This window comes from Danio rerio, chromosome 13, assembly GCF_052040795.2.
Source record: "Danio rerio strain M-AB ecotype USA chromosome 13, GRCz13ab, whole genome shotgun sequence".
In the NCBI taxonomy this organism is placed as follows: Eukaryota; Metazoa; Chordata; class Actinopteri; order Cypriniformes; family Danionidae; genus Danio; species Danio rerio.
In genome coordinates, this window is record NC_141033.1 from 26,480,001 (window position 1) to 26,501,317 (window position 21,317).

General features: G+C 39.3%; 2 protein-coding genes across 2 annotated transcripts in view; one reads left to right on the forward strand and one right to left on the reverse strand.

The window, feature by feature from the left end:
• The window catches only part of cog2 (component of oligomeric golgi complex 2), a 198,537-nt gene that overhangs the window by 41,172 nt on the left and 136,048 nt on the right, over positions 1-21,317 (reverse strand). The window lies entirely within an intron of this gene.
• pgbd5 (piggyBac transposable element derived 5) overlaps positions 1-21,317 on the forward strand; it is a 38,135-nt gene that overhangs the window by 15,441 nt on the left and 1,377 nt on the right. Inside the window, 4 exon segments of the mRNA NM_001145605.1 lie at positions 7,078-7,212; positions 8,547-8,727; positions 16,350-16,547; positions 20,301-20,406. Coding sequence (NP_001139077.1) covers positions 7,078-7,212; positions 8,547-8,727; positions 16,350-16,547; positions 20,301-20,406 — 620 coding nt within the window.

A 21,317-nucleotide genomic window follows, 5' to 3' on the forward strand; every position in this document is an offset into this window, starting at 1 on the left:
CTAAGATCACAGACAGTAAATGTCAATTCTGTTAATCTAATACCCCCAAATCTCACTGTAAATGTAGTCTTCGGTTAAATAAAATGACAGCAATTATGCAGTCATTGTGTCAGACACTGAGATGTCAGGCTAACATTAGAGAGTTCACTGTTAAACTACAAGAAGACCACAGCTGTGCCAAATACACCATTTCAACAGCCTCCTACATTCCTTCTGCTTTTTCTCTCTTCATTTGCAAAATGAGTTTTCAGCGGATTCAATAATCTGGGCTTCTGCCTTCAGATAGGAGACATACAACCGGAACAGAGTTGTAAAAAAAGTCATCTTGAAATATGGGATACAATTTGAGCAGTGCATTATTCAGCAAAAGTGAACTGCTTTTATTACGCTCAGTCAAATTAAAGGCCTGATATGCAATTAGAATGAATGATTCGCGTTTCCTGACTCAAGACATTGTTTCTCAAACAGCATGAATAATTTACAGGGTATAATGCCTCTCAGCACATTCATCTTTTAAACAGCCGTCGGGCATATCTTTTAGAAACTAGAGTTTTGGTATACTTTTCCCTTGATTCGTAGTAGGGCTAGGCAATATATTGCTTCAGCATCGATATCGCAATGTGATTATTTACAATAGTCTTATCACAAGTATATGCAATGTTGAGTCTAGATTCTAATTATATCATATAATAATAATAAAATTATTAAAATGTTTTTGAGGCCTGTGACTGTGTGAGGGTTTTAAAAGCATTTAGGCTTAAAAAATTATACCGTTTATAAAACAGTAAATGTTTAGAAAACGAAGACTATGCAGTAATATTTTAGATTTTATTGTAAATTAATACATATTATTAAACATTTTATATATTATTCAACAGCTGCATACCTGAATACAGTTCAACTACTCAGAAAACAGCCCTTTCCAACAGAATCATCCTAATCAATCCAAAACGATGAATTCTTTCCAAATAGTTCATTTACATTGTTAGATTTTTCCATTATTGTAAAATCCTAATTCGTAGTGACCAGCAATACCACTGGGGTTTGTTTTTACACTATTATTTTTTATATATTTAATTGTTCTACTTATATTTTTTCATCAAAATTATTTATTAACATTTTATCAATATCTTATTTCAAAAAATTTGTGTATTCATTAATTTATAAACCAGATTATTAGACTTTTAATTAAAAGATTATTTCTGTTTATTTTGTGTTTGATTATTTATTTAAAATGTTAGATTTTTAGATTTTACATAATTTTACATGTTTATTTTAGTCTTTTGTTTTTACAACCTCGGCTCGTTCCTGCTCCACCAATCACTGTTCTCCCTTACAAACCACCTCTCTCCAATCTCGTGAACTATCACCAGCTTTCTAATTACCTGCACCGGTTCCCCCTCATCAAAAGACACTTTAAAGACCCACCTCATTCTTCCACTCATCGGCTGTTATTGAAGTCGGATGGTTGTCCTCACCTTCGCTCCTTCATCTTCTATTCTTCCATGGATGTTCCTTATGGGCCTTCGAATCCTTAACCAACTGATCAAGGGAAGTGATTACTCTCATATGGTGTTTACTTGAAGATCTGCCATTGAACTCATTAACTGTGTGTCTGTGTACTTACCTACTGATGTTCCCTAGAACGAACGGTGTGTGAGATCGCCAACTTCAGATGTTTACATTAAGAGTTGTTGAAGAAGATCACGAACAGCTGTGACACCACTCTCCTCCTTCCTCATTTTGATTCGATTACGTGTTTTGAATGAAACTCATAAACGATAACCTTCCTTGTCTTGCAGCGTGACATTTATTCAGTTTTAAAAATTGCATTATGTACTCAAATTTTTTTGAACATCTTTATACTTTTTCTCTGAACAATTTCAAGTTTAAATAAGCATTATTATCAAATAAAACTAATGAATAAACAAATAAACAAATGAAAATAATAAGTGAAAATAATTACTAAAACAAACAAATTAGGTTAGATATAAAAAGCTCATTACATAATGAATAAAATATATTAAAATATGTAAATAAACAAATACGCTATAATCAAAAGTTTAGTTTAGTAGAACTAAAACATTTTAAATAATACATTAGAGCCATTTTTACTGTAGAAATTAGGTCTTTATAAAATAAATATGTTTGGGGTGAAGGGGTATCATTTTATCAGCCTACAATGCCACACTGTAGCTTCGGCTTTATATCCCCTATTAGTAAACAATCGGTCATTCAGTATAGCCACACAAGGCCCGTTTAACCCTTTCAGCTATCAGAGATAGTTTGCTGAGTCACACACAACACACAACAAAATGAATTGTTGTGATTGTTTTTAGGGAATATGACTGTTTGCTTCTATCATATCTTATTTATTAATTAATTAATCAATTCATTCATTCATTCATTCATTCATTCATTCATTTATTTATTCATTCATTTTCCCTTGGCTTAAGCTGCAATCACACTAGAGTTTGAGTATGTGAAATTCTGTTGTACATCGCTGCGAAAAAGGGCGGTATTAAACTAGATCATTAGACATTTAAAAAAGTGAGTGATTGGTCTATGTTTTAAATTTCTGTCCAGAGAGGTCAAGTTTTAATCCACAATTGGTCTCACGCAGTCAAGTGATGCGATTTTGCTGGTCAGAGTTCACCAAGCTTGAACTTTGCAACCGCAGCAAACTGTGAAACATGACGCATGACCCTGCATTTCCGGTCTGAAGCAATCGCATGCGTAGGAATGGAAGTCTATGGGAAGTAAAGTCCAGTGTGACCGTAGCTTTAGCCTCTATTTTAGAGGTCGCGACAGCGGAATGAACCGACATAACTGATTTATTATTATTATTATTATTATTATTATTATTATTATTATTATTATTATTATTATTATTATTATTATTACAACTACTGCAACATTTTAATAATACATGTACATTCTAACCATTTTCACTGTATGAATTACATCTTCATAAAATAAATATGTCTGGGTGCTATCGTTGTGGAGGGGGGTTGGGTAACGTCTAAAAGATTAAAACCCATTAATTGATTTTTTTGATTTATTGTTTTATTTAGCACAAAGGAAACTGTGACATTATCTAGTTAGTTTAAATAAAATGAAAGTGGATTTTCCTTTGAGAACTGTTCCTGTTCCTCTTTTGTGTTGATGATGAAATGCTAATTAAGGTCCTGTGATCTCCTGCCCTTTGAAAATCTCATTAATTACTGTTCCTACTCAAGTGCTCTTTTGAGACATTTTACAATTCTTATGCATATCAACTACACTTAATGGTAGAAAAGTAGGCTTCAAAATACATTTACAACCTATAAATATTGAAGTAGCTCCCCTAAAACCAATAGGGGGTTATATCCCTTATTAGTAAACACGTCATTCAGCTTCCTGTCTTTCTTCTATAGAACACAAAGGAAGGTTTTTTTATATGCTGAAGATATTTTGTCTTCATGTTTGGCCCTCATAAAATGAAAAAAAGTGGGATTGTGTTTTAACTGCATTTGTCCATAATGAAAGTTTTGTTTTGGACTCAATTGACTTTCATTATGTGGACAAATGCAGTTAAAACACTCTGCAAAGCTGTATGTCATACAGGTTTATTACATTTTTTTATATGCTTTTTTATGCATTTTTTTTTTTACCTTTTTAGTTTTGTTGTTGGCACTTTAGTCAACTTTGTGCATTATGAATAATAATAATAATTCCTTACATTTATATAGCGCTTTTCTGGGCACTCAGTCTCCTCATCCACCACCAGTGTGCAGCATCCACCTGGATGATGTGACGGCAGCCATTTTGCGCCAGACCAAACAGCTGATTGGCGGAAAGGAGACAGAGTGATGAAGCCAATTATGATGTGGGGAGGGTTAGGAGGCCGTGATGGACAGAGGTCAGTGGGCAAATTTGGCCAGGATGCCGGGGTGAAACCCCTACTCTTTTTTGAATGACATCCTGAGATTTTTAACAACCACAGAGAGTCAGGTCCTCGGTTTACCGTCTCATCCAAAAGACGCTGCTCACTGAGCAGTATAGAGTCCCCGTCACTATACTGGGGCATTAGGACCCACACAGAATGCAGGTTGGTCACCCCCTGCTGGCCTCACTGTCACCACTTCCAGCAGCAACCTAGCTTTTTTTTTTTTTTAAAGCTTTTCCATGCGGTCTTCTATCCAGGTACTGACAGGGCGCAGCCCTGCTTAGCTTCAGTGGGTGACCATGTGAGAGTTGCAGAGAGCTGTTGTACTTCCAACAGAAATGGTGTATTAAGTAGGGGTGGGGCTTTCTTTTTGCATATTATTCCATCATAGCAAACTAACAGTGAGAGGGGCAGGGTTAAGACTATTGTCCCTGAAGCCGTCAAACTGATTTCAACAGAGAAGGACCGTTACTCAAAATGCAGAAGCAAACTTATTTTTTTTCAGATGATTAGCTTGGGCAGATTAGTTGTTCATCTAAAGAATAACAATGTGCTCTAGCAAAAAAAGGAAAAGATATTCACATTAGGGCTGTACGATACTGAAAAAAATTGGCATTGCCATATTTTGATTTGCTGCAATTATATTGCGATACGAATACAATTTCACTAGATGGTTCTATTTGGAAGGAATTCATTCATTTAGACAGATTGGGATTACTCTGGAAGATTATAGGGATTATTCTGGATTATTATTGGGTAGATATATATGTAATATGTTACATCACAGTATTCACGTACAGAAATGTAATAATCAATCAAATTTCACTGTATAGTCTTCATTGTATAAATTATGTTTATAACTACATCTTTATTAGAGTCACAAACACTACAATTGCCTGTGCCTGAATACTTTAAACTCTCATGCCTAAACACTTACACAGTCATTGGCCTTAAAAACAAATGCAAATGATAAACTTTCACTTCATTATGGTTAAACTCTTCAGTGAAATCTTCTGTTTTCTGAACTGTGATGTTCTATAATCTATATAACACATATCATAAATAACATATAAAGTCAACATTCCACTTCCTGTGATGTGACTATTGTGGATGTGCACATTGCGATATCGATCCTGAAACAATATATTGTGCAGCACATGGATTTTCATGAATTATTTCAGCTCTTAAACCAGAAATATGCATTATGTGTGGCTCTGTGTGTTCCATCTCACTGACACCCCTCAAATACTGGCCTACCATGAGTAAACTAAATACCATCTATGCCTCTCAGCTTTCTCTGCCATGTTGAAATCACCTTGAGTATGTGTGCCAACCAGCCTACACTGCCCCACATTCATTGCAACTCTGTAGCTTCGGGTTTATATCCCTTATTAGTAAACAATCAGTCATTCAGTACAGTCACAAGGCCTGTTTAACCACTTCAGTTCCCAGAGATGGTTTGCTGAGTCACATGTGACTAAAAATAAATAGATGTGATTGTTTTTAGGGAATATGACTGCTTGCTTCTATCATCAGCTTATATCATAATTCATTCATTCATGCATTCATTCATTCATTCATTGTCCTTCGGCTTAATCTCTATACTAGTCTCTAGTCTATATTTCCTTACTGTGCAAGAAACATGTGCAATACTTTCTCATACACACTTGTACACAGCACCTTATAACAATATAAAATGCAATACTTTCTCATAGGCATTTGTACACAGCACCTTATAAATCGTATATTTATAACTAATCTGTACATACAACTCATCATCCAGAGCTCTTTTGTCTAATTGCATCACTTGTCCCTTTGTGTACACTGAAAGCTTTTGTTGCCAAAACAAATTTCTCGTGTGTATAAAGCACACTCGGCATAAAAACCTATTTCGATTCAGATTTTAGAGGTCGCCACAGTGGAATAAATCGCCATAACTCATTTATTTATTTATTATTATTATAATATATATTTTTCTTTTTGACTGAGCAATCATCTGTTCTCTTCATGCACCCCTTGAGGGGAACTTCAACTTTTAAATAGTAAAACTGCAGTACATTATGCATTGGTAGGGAGATCACAACTTAGCTCTATTTTTAGTGCCCTAACATATTAGGGAAAAAATATAATCATTTCGCTTTTTTTTTATATCTTCTTCATAATTTTTTTAATTCATTGTTTAAATCAAAGAACACACATCACATTACGCAGCATCACAGTATTTTATAATCCCCTTAAAGTTACATTGTCACAACTGTATAGTGTGTCGTATTGGAGTGATTAAAACCCAACACGTCTCTTTTTTAAAATTTCCGGACGTTAAAATAGGACCCAAATTACAGTGATTCTGAGGCCCACTGCAGTGTGAAGCAGGAGTGCGGTTTTCCCCAGCAACTGAATTGATTGACAAGCGCTATTTTCCTGTGATCGCATGAATACACATGTTCACAGAACATTTTTTTGCAAATAAACTGGGAAAAAAATGTTCCAACTTACTGTGATTTTTTAAAGATTTATAAGTTTAAAACATTTTCAAAACAGAGTATGTTTTTAATAAAGACAGTAAAATTGCTATGTAATTTTTAACTGCTATAATCACCATGGCCATATGGTGTCAGTAAACGCTAATATGTTTATATGTGTGTGTGGCAAACGGCACAAACGGCATTTGTGTGGAACTCATCATTTCAGAAAGGCTTATATAGACTCCACCACAAATACAGGAAATAAACTTAATTGGTATTTTTGACTAATGAGCTCTATTTCAGCTTCATCTATGTCTGTCTACATCACTGACTGCTGTTTATCTGAAGTAATGCAGGAGAAACAGACACGCACGGTGGGTGGGGAGAATCAGCTCAGTTGCATTTAAAGCCACAGGCTTCAAAAACAGCTACACTGTACTCAGACAATAAAATGGGCAGATTCTGAAGCCTTTATTAAATGATCTAATGGCTTTTTTTGAAACTTTACAAACACATTCTGGAGACATCAAAGGCTTATCTCACATCTTGCAGAAGGAGTAAAATAGGTGCCTTTAAAAAAAATAAAAAATCATTGTTGACCAATTGTCATTTTTTTAGAGGTGGTTCTCTAAATGACAGTATAATAAAGAGAATTATAGTCACTGAAGAGCTGCTTTTCCTCAGGTCCTCCACGAGCCCTTGATTGATGAGGATCCCGTGTTCATCACCACATGTACAGAGCGAGAGCTGCGCAAGAGGAAGAAGAGGAAGTTCAGCCTGTGGGTTCGACAGTGCAGCTCCACCGGCTTCATCTGTCAGGTCAATCACACTCACAATCACCCATGCTGTGAAATTACAATCTTTTAAAATCAGTACGTCTTGGTTGACACAAACAAAGCAATTTTCCACCATTCTGTGATATTTGTTAACATAAATAAATAAAGGCCTACATTGAGGCAGATTACTAGATGCAATCAATAAAATATCATTTATAGAGTCAACAAAGAAAAAGAAAGCCCAGACCACTTAACATAATTGCTCTCTTCTTTTGGTCTGTGCCTATTAGAGAAAATAACTGCTGTGTGCCTGGAAAGCAAACCAAGCAGAATTTGTCATCCTCCTGTGAAATTGTTATTCTTTTGCAAATATTTTTAAAGTTATGTTTAACAAAGCAAGAAGATTTTCACAGTATTTTCTATAAAAAAAAAAATTCTTCTGGAGAAGTCTTGTTTATTTTTTTATTTTTATTTTTTGCTTGAATATAAATGAATAAAAGCAGTTTTTTTTAAACAAATTTAAAGTCTATCTTATTAGCCACATATATAATACATGCATATATATATATATATTTTTTAGTAACTTTTTATTTTTGCATCAAAGTCATGTTTTAATCATATTTATGAGTTGAATGCACATGATTGCCACAACAAATAAAATATATTTTTTTAAAATTCTTAAGAAATTAAATATATAGAGAGAATAAATAATGACCTAAAAATGTATAAATTAAAAATTAAATAAAAAAATTATAAAAAATGAAATTATATATATACATATACTAACACTAACACTAACACACTAACACACACACACACACACACACACACACACACACACACACACACACACACACACACATATATATATAAGGATATATATAAGGAAAGTTGAATGTGCTGGCCAGTTTTTTTTACATTTAAATGAATGGTATTTAAAAACAGTTTTTAATTTAAAACTTTAACACATTTCTATTTCCTTTCTAATACAGGATGTAATCAATTTGTACTTTAAAAATGAGTATTGTTCTCATATTTATTTATTGTAAATGTTTAGGAAATGTTTTTGACACATCAAAAACTGTGGTTATGTTAACCATCCAACAAGCTAATCAGCAAAAAAAATTGTGTTTAAAATGTCACTAAAATTCAGTATTTCAATCTTATAATTTAATAGAAAACGAGGCAAATAACTGCAAAAATGCCACACATTAAAAAAAAAAAAAAAGAACATCCCCTTTCGCTAGGCTGGTTATGGACCTGACCTTTCTCAAAAATACTTAACAGTGAACAAATAATTACGTCAACGTGATACATGTTAATGCATCTCCTCATGGTTTTATCCACAATAATAACGCTAATAACGTTTCTCAACAGATCTATGTCCATCTGAAAGAAGGTCCTGGTCCAGATGGTTTGGACACGCTAAAGAACAAACCGCAGCTTCACAGTCTGGTGGCCAAACAGCTCTGTCAGAATCTGGCCGGCCGCAATGCCATCATCTTCACTGGACCAAGCATCACGAGTCTAAACTTGTTCCAAGAGTTTGAGAAACAGGGTAGGTGTTAACCAGTGCTTGTCTGTCAGTTCCCTGCATCCTTGTCTGCTCTACTTCTCTCAGCAAATTCAGCTCTGGCTTTGTGTTTTCTCCATCTCTTTAATCTTCTCTCCATCTGATGTTCCTCGTCCCCTGCAGTTTTTAATTACACGCTGACAGCATCCTGTGGCAGGGAATAAATGGAGAGTGTGAGTGGAAGCTGACCTTGAGTTCTTACAGTAAACGTGTGCTTCATACTCAAAGATTATTTCAATGCCTTCTGCTGGGATGCAAGGAGAGAATGTTAACACACTTCACACACAGTGGATCAGGCTAGTGGCTAGCTTAACTCTTTCCCTCTGCATTTCAATATTTGACATTATGAGAGATGTAAGTCCTTACTGAATCTCTTGGAGAAGATATATTAGCTTTAAACGAAATGATTTTTGTGGCAGTCTGTTTGCATGGGATAAAACAAAATATTTTTAGTTCGCAATTTTGGCTTAATTTCTCACAATTCTGACATGCTGTTGTGCATTACTGAGTTCACTTTTTACAGTTTGTCTCAATTGCTTTGGCTTAAATCTTGAATGAAATGTTTTAAAATGATAAGTTCAGGCTTCTGAACAATTACACTGTAAAACCCAAAAAGTCAAGGTAACTCAAACCATTTGAGGATACTAATTGCAACATACCATTTAAGTTCAAATACTAATCCTTGTGAGTACTGTGAACTTAATCCATTTGAGTAAACGAAAGAATTTAAGCAAAGTAAAACCCAATAAATAAAGAGAACTTAAACCAACTGAGCACTGTAAAATCCAATAAGTAAAGTCAACTCAAACCGTTTGAGGAAACCGATTGCTACAAACCATATGAGTTAAAAAACTAATCTGTATGAGTACTGTAAACTTCCTCCATACAAGTTGAGGTAATGAGGTATTTAATTGACTCATTACCTTCAACATTGAGTTGAATTTCCTGTTGATTTCAGCAAATTGAAAATACTTTGGCACGTGTGTGCAAACAGTAAGTACAAATGTTAAACAAAAAAATATTTTCGTGTTGTTGATCAAAGCTGATGAGACGATTCTCATTTAAACTGTCAAACCCTTCACACCTTCTCAATCATTTTTCATTGTGTAAGCCATCACGCTCAAAACTATTTATTTAAGTACCAAACACGTTTACTCATATCTGATATAGAAAGAGTTTGCAATGTCTGCTAAATTAGTAAATGACCACTAATTGCAATACAATTTAATCAACTATTTCCCCAATAAAATCTGGGTGCAAATATATATTACTCAACAATTGAAGTGGATCAAAAAGTTTCATCAAAGTTGTCTAAAAACTATTTACCAATACCATTCTTGTCGTACTATAGGACAATTTTAATCCATTTTGATACAATGCTGACTACTGTATATGCAGATCACTCACAGCACAAACACTACTTTTTTTGAAAATGGAGAACATTCACAATCCTGAACTGCAGCAACATGCTTGTGGAAGAGCAATTGGTTGACATGTGATCTCTGGCCTGACCAACGAGAGCGACAGGATGTTTGCGAAGACTTTTTTTCATGGATGTTTATTTTGTAGTATTTTTGTGTATTTGTGGGAACCATTTTTTTTTAAACCAGAGTACAGCAAAAACAGTCAAATGTTTAAATGTTTGTTCTAATAAAATGTCTGTTTTATATTCTTATGTATTTGAAAATATAATTCATTTCTTTGAATTCAAATATTAACTTTTAGCATCGTTACTCCAGTCACATGATCCTTCAGAAATCCTTCTAATATTCTGATATGCTGGTCAAACATTTATTTCATATAACATTTTTTTAAATTAATTAATGCAGGCTTGGTGAACAGAAAAAAATATATCTTTTTAAAAAAATCATAGTAGAATCAGTAGTATATTTTTCAAAATTCTAACTTTACATCTTGCAATTCTGACAGTATCTATCATAACTTAATATTTCAATTTTGCCATACTGTCTTTATTTCTTGCCATTCTGCTTATAATTTTATAATTAAAACTTCTTGAAATATACATTTTATTGCTCAAAACACTTTATTTCTTGCAATTCTGTGTTTATATTTTACAATCCAGAGTTTAATCTTGCATACTGAGTTAGTGACTTTAGATCTTGCAGTTCTGAATTAATGAATTATAATACTGACTTTCTGTTATTTTCAGTATTTACAATACCGGATTCAGTTTTGTTTTACTTTCTTATTTTACTTCCAACTTAATATTTTGCTGTTCTGAATTTAAATTGCATCTCGCAATTGCAAGGTTATATTGTATATTTCTGTTCCTTCAAAAAAAGTAAATCTATGACAGTTAATGAAAAAAAAAACAAGAACAACAAAGAAGATTAACTGAAGTGAATCGATAGTTCCCCTTCGGGGGGAACTTCAGCACTATAAGTGGATTTGATTGTAAAATCCACGCATTGGGAGGTTCGGTTCAGAAGCTACTCGTCTGAAAGAGTATTGAACGGGCCAATTAAGAATGAATTGGCAGCGCAAGCCTGCGCAGGTGAGCGGCATAAGCAATCAACTGAGTATATAAGCTCACCTGGCGCCAGCAGACGCTATCCTTTTCGCTTCAGAGACTTTCTGATCGAGTCGATGAGGGTTCCTCCTGCTGTGACCAGCGATTCTGAGCGAACGAGAGCTTTCTCCCGGTCCAGAGTGTGTACACGCAGCGGCAGACGGTCGAGCTGGGTTTCTCCCTTGCCTGGCGTTCTTTGGGTCCGGTCCTCCAGAGCGGTGCGTATAAAGTTGCAAACTTCACAGAAAGAGCAACACAGTCGTGCAGCACGTCCTTTTCAAGACGGCGCTCCGACTGTGCGTTTCTGGATGCGGTGGTTTCCTGTCCTCGGATGATGGGCGCGGGCACTGCGTTACATGTCTGGGGGTCCAGCATGTTAATGCGCTGCTCGCGGGCAGTTCATGTCGTCATTGCGATGCCATGACTGTTGCAAGATCGCGGTTAGCCTTTGCAAAAGGGCGAACCACCCCAGTTGTCCCCTGCTCTGCAGCGGGCACTCGGGCAGATCTGAGGGTTTCAGCGAGAGATAATCCGTCGCCCACGGGCCCGCGGACCTCCCGCTCCTCTAAGCGCTCCATCCAAGCTTCGGGCGGGGGAAGCGATCCGTCTAACAGATGGTAGCCCTTACGCCCGATGACACCGGAGACCAGATGTCCACCGCGGCATCGGAGGGTGGGCTTTCATTGTCCGATGATGATCCAGACCCGCTCGCCCCCTTCGGGCTGGTGAGCGCTGTCACTACGGATCCTGAAACGGACATGTTAGCCGTGCTTTCCCAGGCTGCTTCGGCCGTGGGTTGGAGATGGTTTATCCCCCAGCTCCGCGGCCGGACCGACTAGAGGGGCGTTCCCTTCTTCCCGGAGGTGCACAGTAGGCTCACGCGGTCTTGTAAAGCACTTTTTTTCTGCTCGTGCTGCGTGTCCCTCCACCCTAACCACTCTTGACGGTGAAACAGCCAGGGGGTATGTGGCGATTCCTCAGGTTGAGTGCGCGATGGCGGTAAATCCGCGCGGCGCCTCTTCTTGGTGGGGTCCGCCTCGTCTCCCATCCAAAGCCTGTAAGTTATCTACCTCCCTCGGAGCTAGTGCTTACATAGCTGCGGGCCAGGCTGCTTCCGCCTTGCTTGCGATAGCCACCTACCAGCGCTACCAAGCGCAGGCGCTGGCCGAGCTGCACGAGGGTGGGTCCAACCCAGGCTTACGAGCTTCGCACCGCCGCTGACTTAGCTCTTTGGACTACTGAGTCCGCTGCGTGTGCGTTGGGGAGGACGATGTCCACATTAGTGGTCCAGGAGCGCCACCCCTGGCTGATATGCGCAAAGTCGACAAAGGCCGCTTCCCCATATCCCCAGCCAGGTTCGGCGACACTGTCTGTGAATTCACCCAGGAATTCAAGGCGGTGAGAGAGCAGTTGGTGGGTGATGTCTTATCGGCGGTCCGTAGCCCGCTCCGCCCGCCGTGCCATTTATACCTGCTCCTCGCCGAAGGCGCCCGCCTACGAGAGCTGCTCCGCCCCCGCACACGCCTCCGGCGAAGCGAGCGCGTCGGGCACCTCGGAAGCAGGCAGCCCCTCTGCCCAGAACGCCGCTAAGTCCGGCAACGGACCGCGAAGCGCCCCTGGGACAGGCCATCTGGAGAAGAGGGAACTTGCTCTTTCCCTCCAGCGGGGCCCCATTTCCAACGGCACCTTTTACTGCCATGAAAACATTATGAAAGGGCACTTTTCACTTCCCCAGATGTGACAGCCCGAAATCTGCCAGTCTGGGACGCTATGCTTTCTAGCTTGCAGATTCGGTGCATTTCGCCAGTGGCTCACGAGCGCTGGGAGGACGGTCTCCTTTCTCCCACCCCTCGAGCCTCCCCTCCGGAGCTCGGGTTCGGAGTGAGAGCAAATATCTCACCTCCAGCTTTTCCGTGGGACCCGCGAGCTTCCCGGATCAGCACACCCACTCCGCGCTGCCCCACTGCTGGTACGTCAGCGATTGTAGCGATGAGTCCATTAGCGGGAGCTCTGCCTGCCTGGTTAGCGCGGGCCAGCTCTTCGTGGTGGCTCATACGCACAATCAGACTCGGCTATGCGATTCAGTTCGCGAAACGGCCCCCCAAGTCGCGGGTGTGTATTCACCAGGGTCAGCCCCCTGTCCGCCCCTGTCTTGCGAGAGGAGATTGCTGTCCTCCTGGCGAAGGATGCAATCGAGCCGCTCCCTCCAGCCGAGATGGAGAGCGGGTTTTACAGCCCACACTTCATCGTGCCCAAAAAGAGCGGTGGGTCACGGCCAATCCTAGATCTGCGCGTTTTGAACCGCTGCCTGCACAAGCTGCCGTTCAGAATGCTCACGCAGAAGCGCATCCTCCGGTGCGTTCGTCCTCTGGGTTGGTCTGCAGCATTAGACCTGATGGACGCGTATTTCCATGTCTCCACTCTTCCTCGCCACCGACAGTTTCTGCGGTTTGCGTTTGAAGGTCGAGCTTGGCAATACAAAGCCCTCCCCTCGGGCTCTCTCTGTCTCCGCGGGTCCTCACCAAGCCCGCGGAGGGTGCCTCAGCGCCCCTTCGGCTCGCGGGCATCTGCATGCTCGATTTCTTTACGACTGGCTAATTTTTGCCCTCTCTCGGAGCAGTTGATTATGCACAGAGACAAAGTGCTCTGGCACTTCCACCTGTGGGGGTTTCAGGTCAACCGAGAAAAGAGCAAACTCGCCCCCGTGCAGAGGATCTCTTCTCTCGGGCTGGAGTTGGACTCGGTCACCATGGCAGCGCGCCTCTCCGGAGAGCGCGCTCAGCTGATGCTGTACTGTCTGAGAGAGCTCGACAGTAAAACAGTGGTCCCACTGAAACTATTTCAGAGGCTCCTGGGGCATATGGCATCCGCAGCCGCTTCATGCCGCTCGGATTATTCTATATGAGACCACTTCAGCACTGGCTGATCACGATCGAGTCCCCAGACGCGCATGGCACGCGCGCGCACACCGAGTCTCTGTTACTGCGCTGTGTCGCCGCGCCCTCAGCCCTTGGAGCGACCCCTCGTTCCTACAGGCCTGGGTGTCTCTTGAACAGGCGTCCAGTCTTGTCGTTTCAGCAGACGCTTCCAACACGGGCTGGGGGGCTGTGCGTTGCGGGCATGCGGCTGCGGACCTGTGGAAAGGTACCCAGTTGCATTGGCATATCGCCTGGAGCTGTTGGCAGTGTTCCTCGCTCTCCACCGTTTTTTTCCGGTGCTGGAGCGGCAACACGTGCTGGTCAGGACGGACAGTACGGCGGCGGTGGCGTATATCAGCGGTATAGGGGGTATGCGCTCTCGCCGCATGTCTCAGCTCGCCCGCCGTCTGCTCCTCTGGAGTCATCCGCGGCTGAAATCGGACCTGGATGTCAGAGCTCTCCCTCGCGATAGCCCTCCCCTGGCAGTCCCTTCGAGAGAGCACCTACTCTCTCAGGGACAGGGCACCACCTGGCATCCTCACCGATCTTTGGAGATTTTTAGACGCGAGGAAGACTTAGGTAACCTCCGATTGCGGTGGCTAATACCGTCACTCGGGCTAGAGCCCCCTCGCTACACAAGCCGCGTCAGATCCCTTCGATCCTCGACTCAGTATCTTCTGTCCCTGAAGACAGCTCTGCTGGTCGCGTTGATATCGATTAGAGGGTCGGGGACCCGGAGGCATTTTTCGGTCAGTGACTCGTGCCTGTAATTGGGCTGGCTTCTCTCACGTCCTGAGACCCCGCCCGCGATATGTGCCCAAGGTTCCTACCACTCCGTTTTAATACGAGGTAGTGAGCCTGCAAGCGCTGCCCTCGGAGGAGGCAGACCCAGCCCTTCTTTATTGTCCAGTTCGCGTTTTGCGTATTATCTGGACCGCACTCAGAGTTTAGATCATCTGAGCAGCTCTTCGTCTGTTATAGCGGTCGGCAGCAGGGAAGTGCCGTACCGAAATAAGTTCCCACTAGATTGTGGATGCCTTTCTTTCACTATCAGAGCCGAGATGAGCCGCGTCCCCCGAGAGCGCGTGCGCACTCCACTCGGAGCTTCGCATCCTCTCGAGCGATAGTAGGATAAGTTAGGGCCAAGGGCACGTTGGAGGACCACGCCTCTCGTGATCTGGGTGCGTCACGCTTGCCTGACCGCTCTCTCATGGTGGGTGTTGGTAAGGTGCAGTCATTATGGCGCTTTCAATGGGCTCCCAATGCGTGGATTTTACAATCAAATCCACTTATAGTGCTGAAGTTCCCCCCGAAGGGGAACTTTCGAGGTTACTAAAGTAACCCTTCGTTCCCCGAGGAGGGGAACGGAAGCACTATACTCCGTCGCCATAATGACTGTCCCTTAGCTGTTAAAAGTCTCTTCAGCTTAAAAAGGATAGCGTCTGCTGGCGCCAGGTGAGCTTATATACTCAGTTGATTGCTTATGCCGCTCACCTGCGCAGGCTTGCGCTGCCAATTCATTCTTAATTGGCCCGTTCAATACTCTTTCAGACGAGTAGCTTCTGAACCGAACCTCCCAATGCGTGGATTTTACAATCAAATCCACTTATAGTGTTTCCATTCCCCGAGGAGGGTTACTTTAGTAACCTCGAACGTTACTTCAAGAAGAGTACAATTTTACAACAGTCCATAGTTTTTTTTTGGGGTTTTTTGCAAAAGTGTTACTTTACACAAAATCTATGATATATATGTTCTGTAATAAGTTTAACTGCTGGGGAATGTCCAAAACTAGAGCTCAGTGGAATGGCGAAACAAAAGATGTAATAGCAGTTCAAACACTCCAGAGTAAATCCTACAGGACTTCTGACAGCACTGCACAAGCACATAAAATGAAAACCTTCAAGAGAAGATTAGTCACACAGTTGTCCTCTTTCTCTTGCGACAAGGATGAATATGAGTAATCAGCACATCTCAATCAGACCTTAGATTCAGGCTAAAGCATCTAACGGTGCTGTAGAGAAGACATCTGCTCACAGCTTCACACATGCAGTCCTCTATTCATCCAATCAGCTTTCAAATGTCAGCACTTGTTGTGCCGTGCACTGAATGCTCAGGCTGAATATTCATTCTCAGATGGCCTATTATTTTTATTTCTGCAGGCATCTACTGCTGCGGGCTGCTGAGCATCAGGAAGAGTGATTGTACAGGCCTTCCACAGTCAATGCTGATCAATACAGAGGCTCCACAGCAGCGTGGCCAGTCTCATGTTAAGATGAGAGGAAATATGTCCATAATCAACTGGTACAACAAAGGCAACTTCAGGTTTCTCACTAATGCCTACTCTCCTACTAAAGAAGGTAAGAAAAACATACAAAAGACAGGTTTTACATTTCCTTTAGCTTAAATGTGAAGTAGTTTCTATCTATCTACTGAAATTATAAAAGTAAAGCCTTTCCAAAATACCTCTTAGATTCACCATGTCCTGTAATCCACTATTTCTTACTATTCAGAGTCCATATGCACCCACATACAGGTCAAATCTGCTTCTTTCTCCTTCAAGTTTACAGCAAACTTGAATGCCAAACTGCCAAATTTTAGATATGTATAAATAGTCTATGCCAGTGTTTCTCAACTGGTGGGTCGCGACCCACTTAACATTTTCAGTGGGTCGCGGAGTGTGTGGTCAAAAAAAACAACAAAAGTTAAATTTTTTACTTATTTTGCTTATACTAGACTTTTATTTTGAAATGCTTTTGCGACAACCCTACCATTTGACATGTGAAATTTCATTTAATTATAGCAACAAATATGTCGAAGCCCAAGTAGGACCCCAAACATGTAAAGTATGGATATATATATTGACGACAAAAAATACTTAAATTTACATTTAGAAACCAGAAAACATGTTTTATTAACAGTTTATTATTAACAGTATTTGTCAATTTTACTTTATAATATTTCTATAGTTTGATCCATTTTGTTAAATGACAGCAATAAAATAGTGTTTATTTGTAAGTCTTGGTGAATTTCTTATGATTTATCTGTCAGAAATGGCAGCTCTTAACGTAAAAAGCGCATTCAGTGAGATTGGCCCCTTCGAAAGCTAAAATGGAAAGCTCTATTTTTACCTTATTTAGAAGGGTCATAAATATTAATAAGCTCTTTTCTTATACTCCTGCAGCTCTGGTCTCTGTAGCTGCCACAGTGTGATATACTCTGAAATAAATATGTGCAACAGGGACAGACAGAGATGTATTTAGAGTTGTATTTCTGTCGGTTTAACTTATATGAAAATACAAAGAGGGAAATTATGTTGCCTCATTACAAATTTCACACTTAAGTTTATCTCTCCAGAATTTTGCATTCTGACAAGCTGTAAACAGACAAGATTCTCCATGGCTGTTAAATGTACATAGAATTACGCAAAATAAGAGTCTCACATACATAGGAAATATGAGCGGATTTATAAACTGGGAAATAGAAAAAAACTAGGAAAAAACTAGGAAATTTATTATTGATCCTGTAAATAATGTAAGAGTCTATGCTGTGTTTCAATTGGCCTGTTTTTTCAGCGGTCTTTTACACTCAAAGGATTTACATGAAAACCAAGGAAAACATCTGGTTTTGCAGCAAATTTCCTCCTCCCTTACAGTTTGCTCTTTCCGGATGTGCTGAAATCTGCCATATGTCACACATTCGGACTTCAATAAACCCACAGAAAGCAGGTTAATGTGTTTACATCCTGGGTGCAATCGCCATGAAGGCTGTGTCGATTGGTTTAAGCTTAAGCCGTTCGTGGCCTTGCTCTGATAAAGAAAATGCATGTAGATAGACTAAGTGTAGCTTATCATTTGAGAAGAAATTCTGCAAGTTCACCATCTTATATGAAACCTAAAAACTGATCAAATTCCTCCATCTTGCGAAAGCACCCTCAGTGTTTATTCTTGTTTTCCCCCTTTGGCTTCAAATTCTACTGTAGCTGGCACGTCTGTAAGCCAATCTGAAATTCTTTTTCGTTTTTTTTTAAAAAGCAGTGCTCATAAATGCTTTCTTAACAATAAATCATTCATTCATTCATTCACTAATTTTTCTTCATCTTAGTTCCTTTTTTATTAAGGGTCGCCACAGCAGAATGAACCAACAATTTATCCAGCATATATTTTATGCAGCAGCCAGTGGATACCCTTCCAGCCGCAACCCAGTACTGGGAAAATAATAAATCAACGTAAAAGTATTTATTTTAGACATTTAAAATTGTACATACGACACCATTGAATGTAGTTTCATTGAGCATAAATGATACAATCTATAGCAAAGCACCTCTTGCATTTTCACTATAGTATTGCGAGTTTAGATTGGTTTTATGTCAGTGTATGTGGATTAAATGAATATTGTGCGCATCATAGGATAAAGTAAGGCAAAGCCTAATCGTATTGCACTGATCTTCACTTTCTTTGATAGGCCTTGATCTCTTCACATCAGCAGCTTCACAACCGACAGTTAAGGGCTGGTACCAGACATTTTCATTAATTGAATGTAAGCATATACTGTATACTATAGTTTCGGCTGTATACTATGGGTTGCGGCTGGAAGGGCATTCGCTGCGTAAAAACTTGCTGGATAAGTTGCCGGTTTATTCCGCTGTGGCAAACCCGGATTAATAAAGGGACTAAGCCGACAAGAAAATTAATGAATGAAAGACTGTATACTACATAGCACCAATTCAATCTCATTCCTTTTTTTTCTTTTCTTTCTTTTTTTTTGCAAACAAGTCAAAAAATAAATGCATAAAAAAAACACTTGTTCATATATAAATGCACATAAACACATGTAAACAAATTCACGTTTGTGTGGTAATGGCTTCACCTCTGGTTTATGAGGTCAGGCAAACAGGAGATTAAATTTTGACATATATTTAATTCCCTTGAATCTCCAATAATCTGTTTGTACAGCCAAAACTGCCTCTGCTCTTCTGCCAAACTTTCTATACGTAACCTGAGCCTAAACTCAACTCACAGCTTCAATTTCTAGACAATGTGTATGTTCACAGTCTATAAAAATATTTATTCAAAAAAACTAAAAAAAAAAAATATATATATATATATATATATATATATATATATATATATATATATATATATATATATATATATATATATATATATATATATATATATATATATATATATATATATGGGAAGGGGGTGACATTTTCAATGAGAAATAACAAAACAAGAGGGTAGTGATAGATTGATCTCAAATATGGGAGACTAAAAAAACGGGAGTGTTGGCAGGTATGCTACAGTATATACTCGACTTGAAGAGGATGAAATGACTGGTCTAAACTTGCTGCAAAATAGATGTACACCATTAGTAATGGTTATTCAACACATTTGCCTTATTAAAATGATCTAAACATTTTAATCTTTTAATTATTGTAATTTTTTCGAGATATTGTCTTCCCTTTTCTGTCATTTATTATTCATTTGCTGAATATTTTAGTAATTTGATGATGATAATATATTACATAGACTATTTTATATACATTTCTAAAATTCTTTGGCATTCAAGTTTGCTGTGAACTTGAAAGAGAGAAGCAGATTTGACCTGTCAGTGGGTGCAAATGAATCCTGAATAGCATAAAAGTAAGAGAAATAGTGGATTTCTTTTTTTCTTCTTCTTCTTTAACCCATTGAAAAGAAACAGTGTATAACAGTGTCATAATGAATAAAATTATTGTTAAAAATTAAATTATGTTTTGTTTGTGTGTAAATGATGTGGGTAAATGGTGTGTTTCAATCTGGCTACCATCGCAAACGTATTTTAAACTTGTGGGCAGCACTATAAAGTATATATACCGTTCAAGTCAGAATTATGAGCCCCCCTTTGATTTTTTTTTTTTTTAGCTGATTCTAGTTAGTTAGTGATTTTAGGTTGTTAAATAATAATTCTTGTTAGCTTGTGATGCTAGCTAATGATTCATGTTAGCTTGTGACACTAGGTTGTTAGCTGATTTTTGTTAGTTTGTGATGCAAGCGTGTGACGTTAGATTGTTAGCTCATCATTTTGTTACGAGGACAGAATGACATTTCTTTATTCTCCTACTGTAGGTGTGATCATTAAGAGGAAGAGTGGAGAAATCCCATGTCCCCTTGCTGTGGAGGCCTTCGCTGCACACCTGAGTTACATCTGCAAATATGATGACAAGTACAGCAAGTGAGTTTGACCAGGAATCAAAGCAAGAGTTCAGTCCCCTAAAAAAATTAGCTGGTGATTTGCCTTCCCTCAGGACATCTAAAATGTACGTGACTCCCTCCAATCAGACCATTAAAGAAGATTTCTAGCTGAAATTAAGTCAATGGCTACTGGCACATTGAGCGTTTAAGCATAATAAGCAAACAATTGGTCTGTACAAGAAACAAAAGATTGTGGGCTTGGATTAATATAATGTTTCTTACCTAAGACCTCAGTGTACCATCAGGAACCTCTAGTGTTTCAAACCTGAATTTATCAATAATATTTATGATTTTTTTTATCAATAATTTACTTTACTTTAGCCTCATGCACACCAGGACGTTTAATGTTCATGCTTATCTCATGTTTAAGCAAGACCTTTTTTTATTTAATGCCTAGTGATTGCCTAGTAAATGTGCAAAACCACTTCCTGACACAGATGCTGCTTTATGAGAAACTAAATCACTGCTGTACACAAATGTTTTATGCTTCTGACACTCACAAAGTTGTCACCCTCATGCTTTTTGATTGTGTACTTAGCTATTTCAGGTCTATTTAAGCTCCTCCACTACAGCACACAAACAACTGGTCAAAAGTTTGCAGGAAAAAAAGTTACAAGCCATGAAAGAAAATTAAGTGAAAACGTAACTTACCATTGAATTCTATTGATCTTCAATTCCTTTGTGCTTGAGCGCTACCAGGAGGAGCAGGTTTAACCAAAAATGGAAGAACAGTAATCAGCCGCTTAGGGCCCCAGGATAGTATAAATTATACACATAACATCATTTTCTATCATATTTTGTATAGTGAGGGTGTAACAAATTTATTTTAACATAATTAAAACATCTACACAAATTTGCAGTCCTGCAGTCAAGTCAGGTAAAAATCAATTA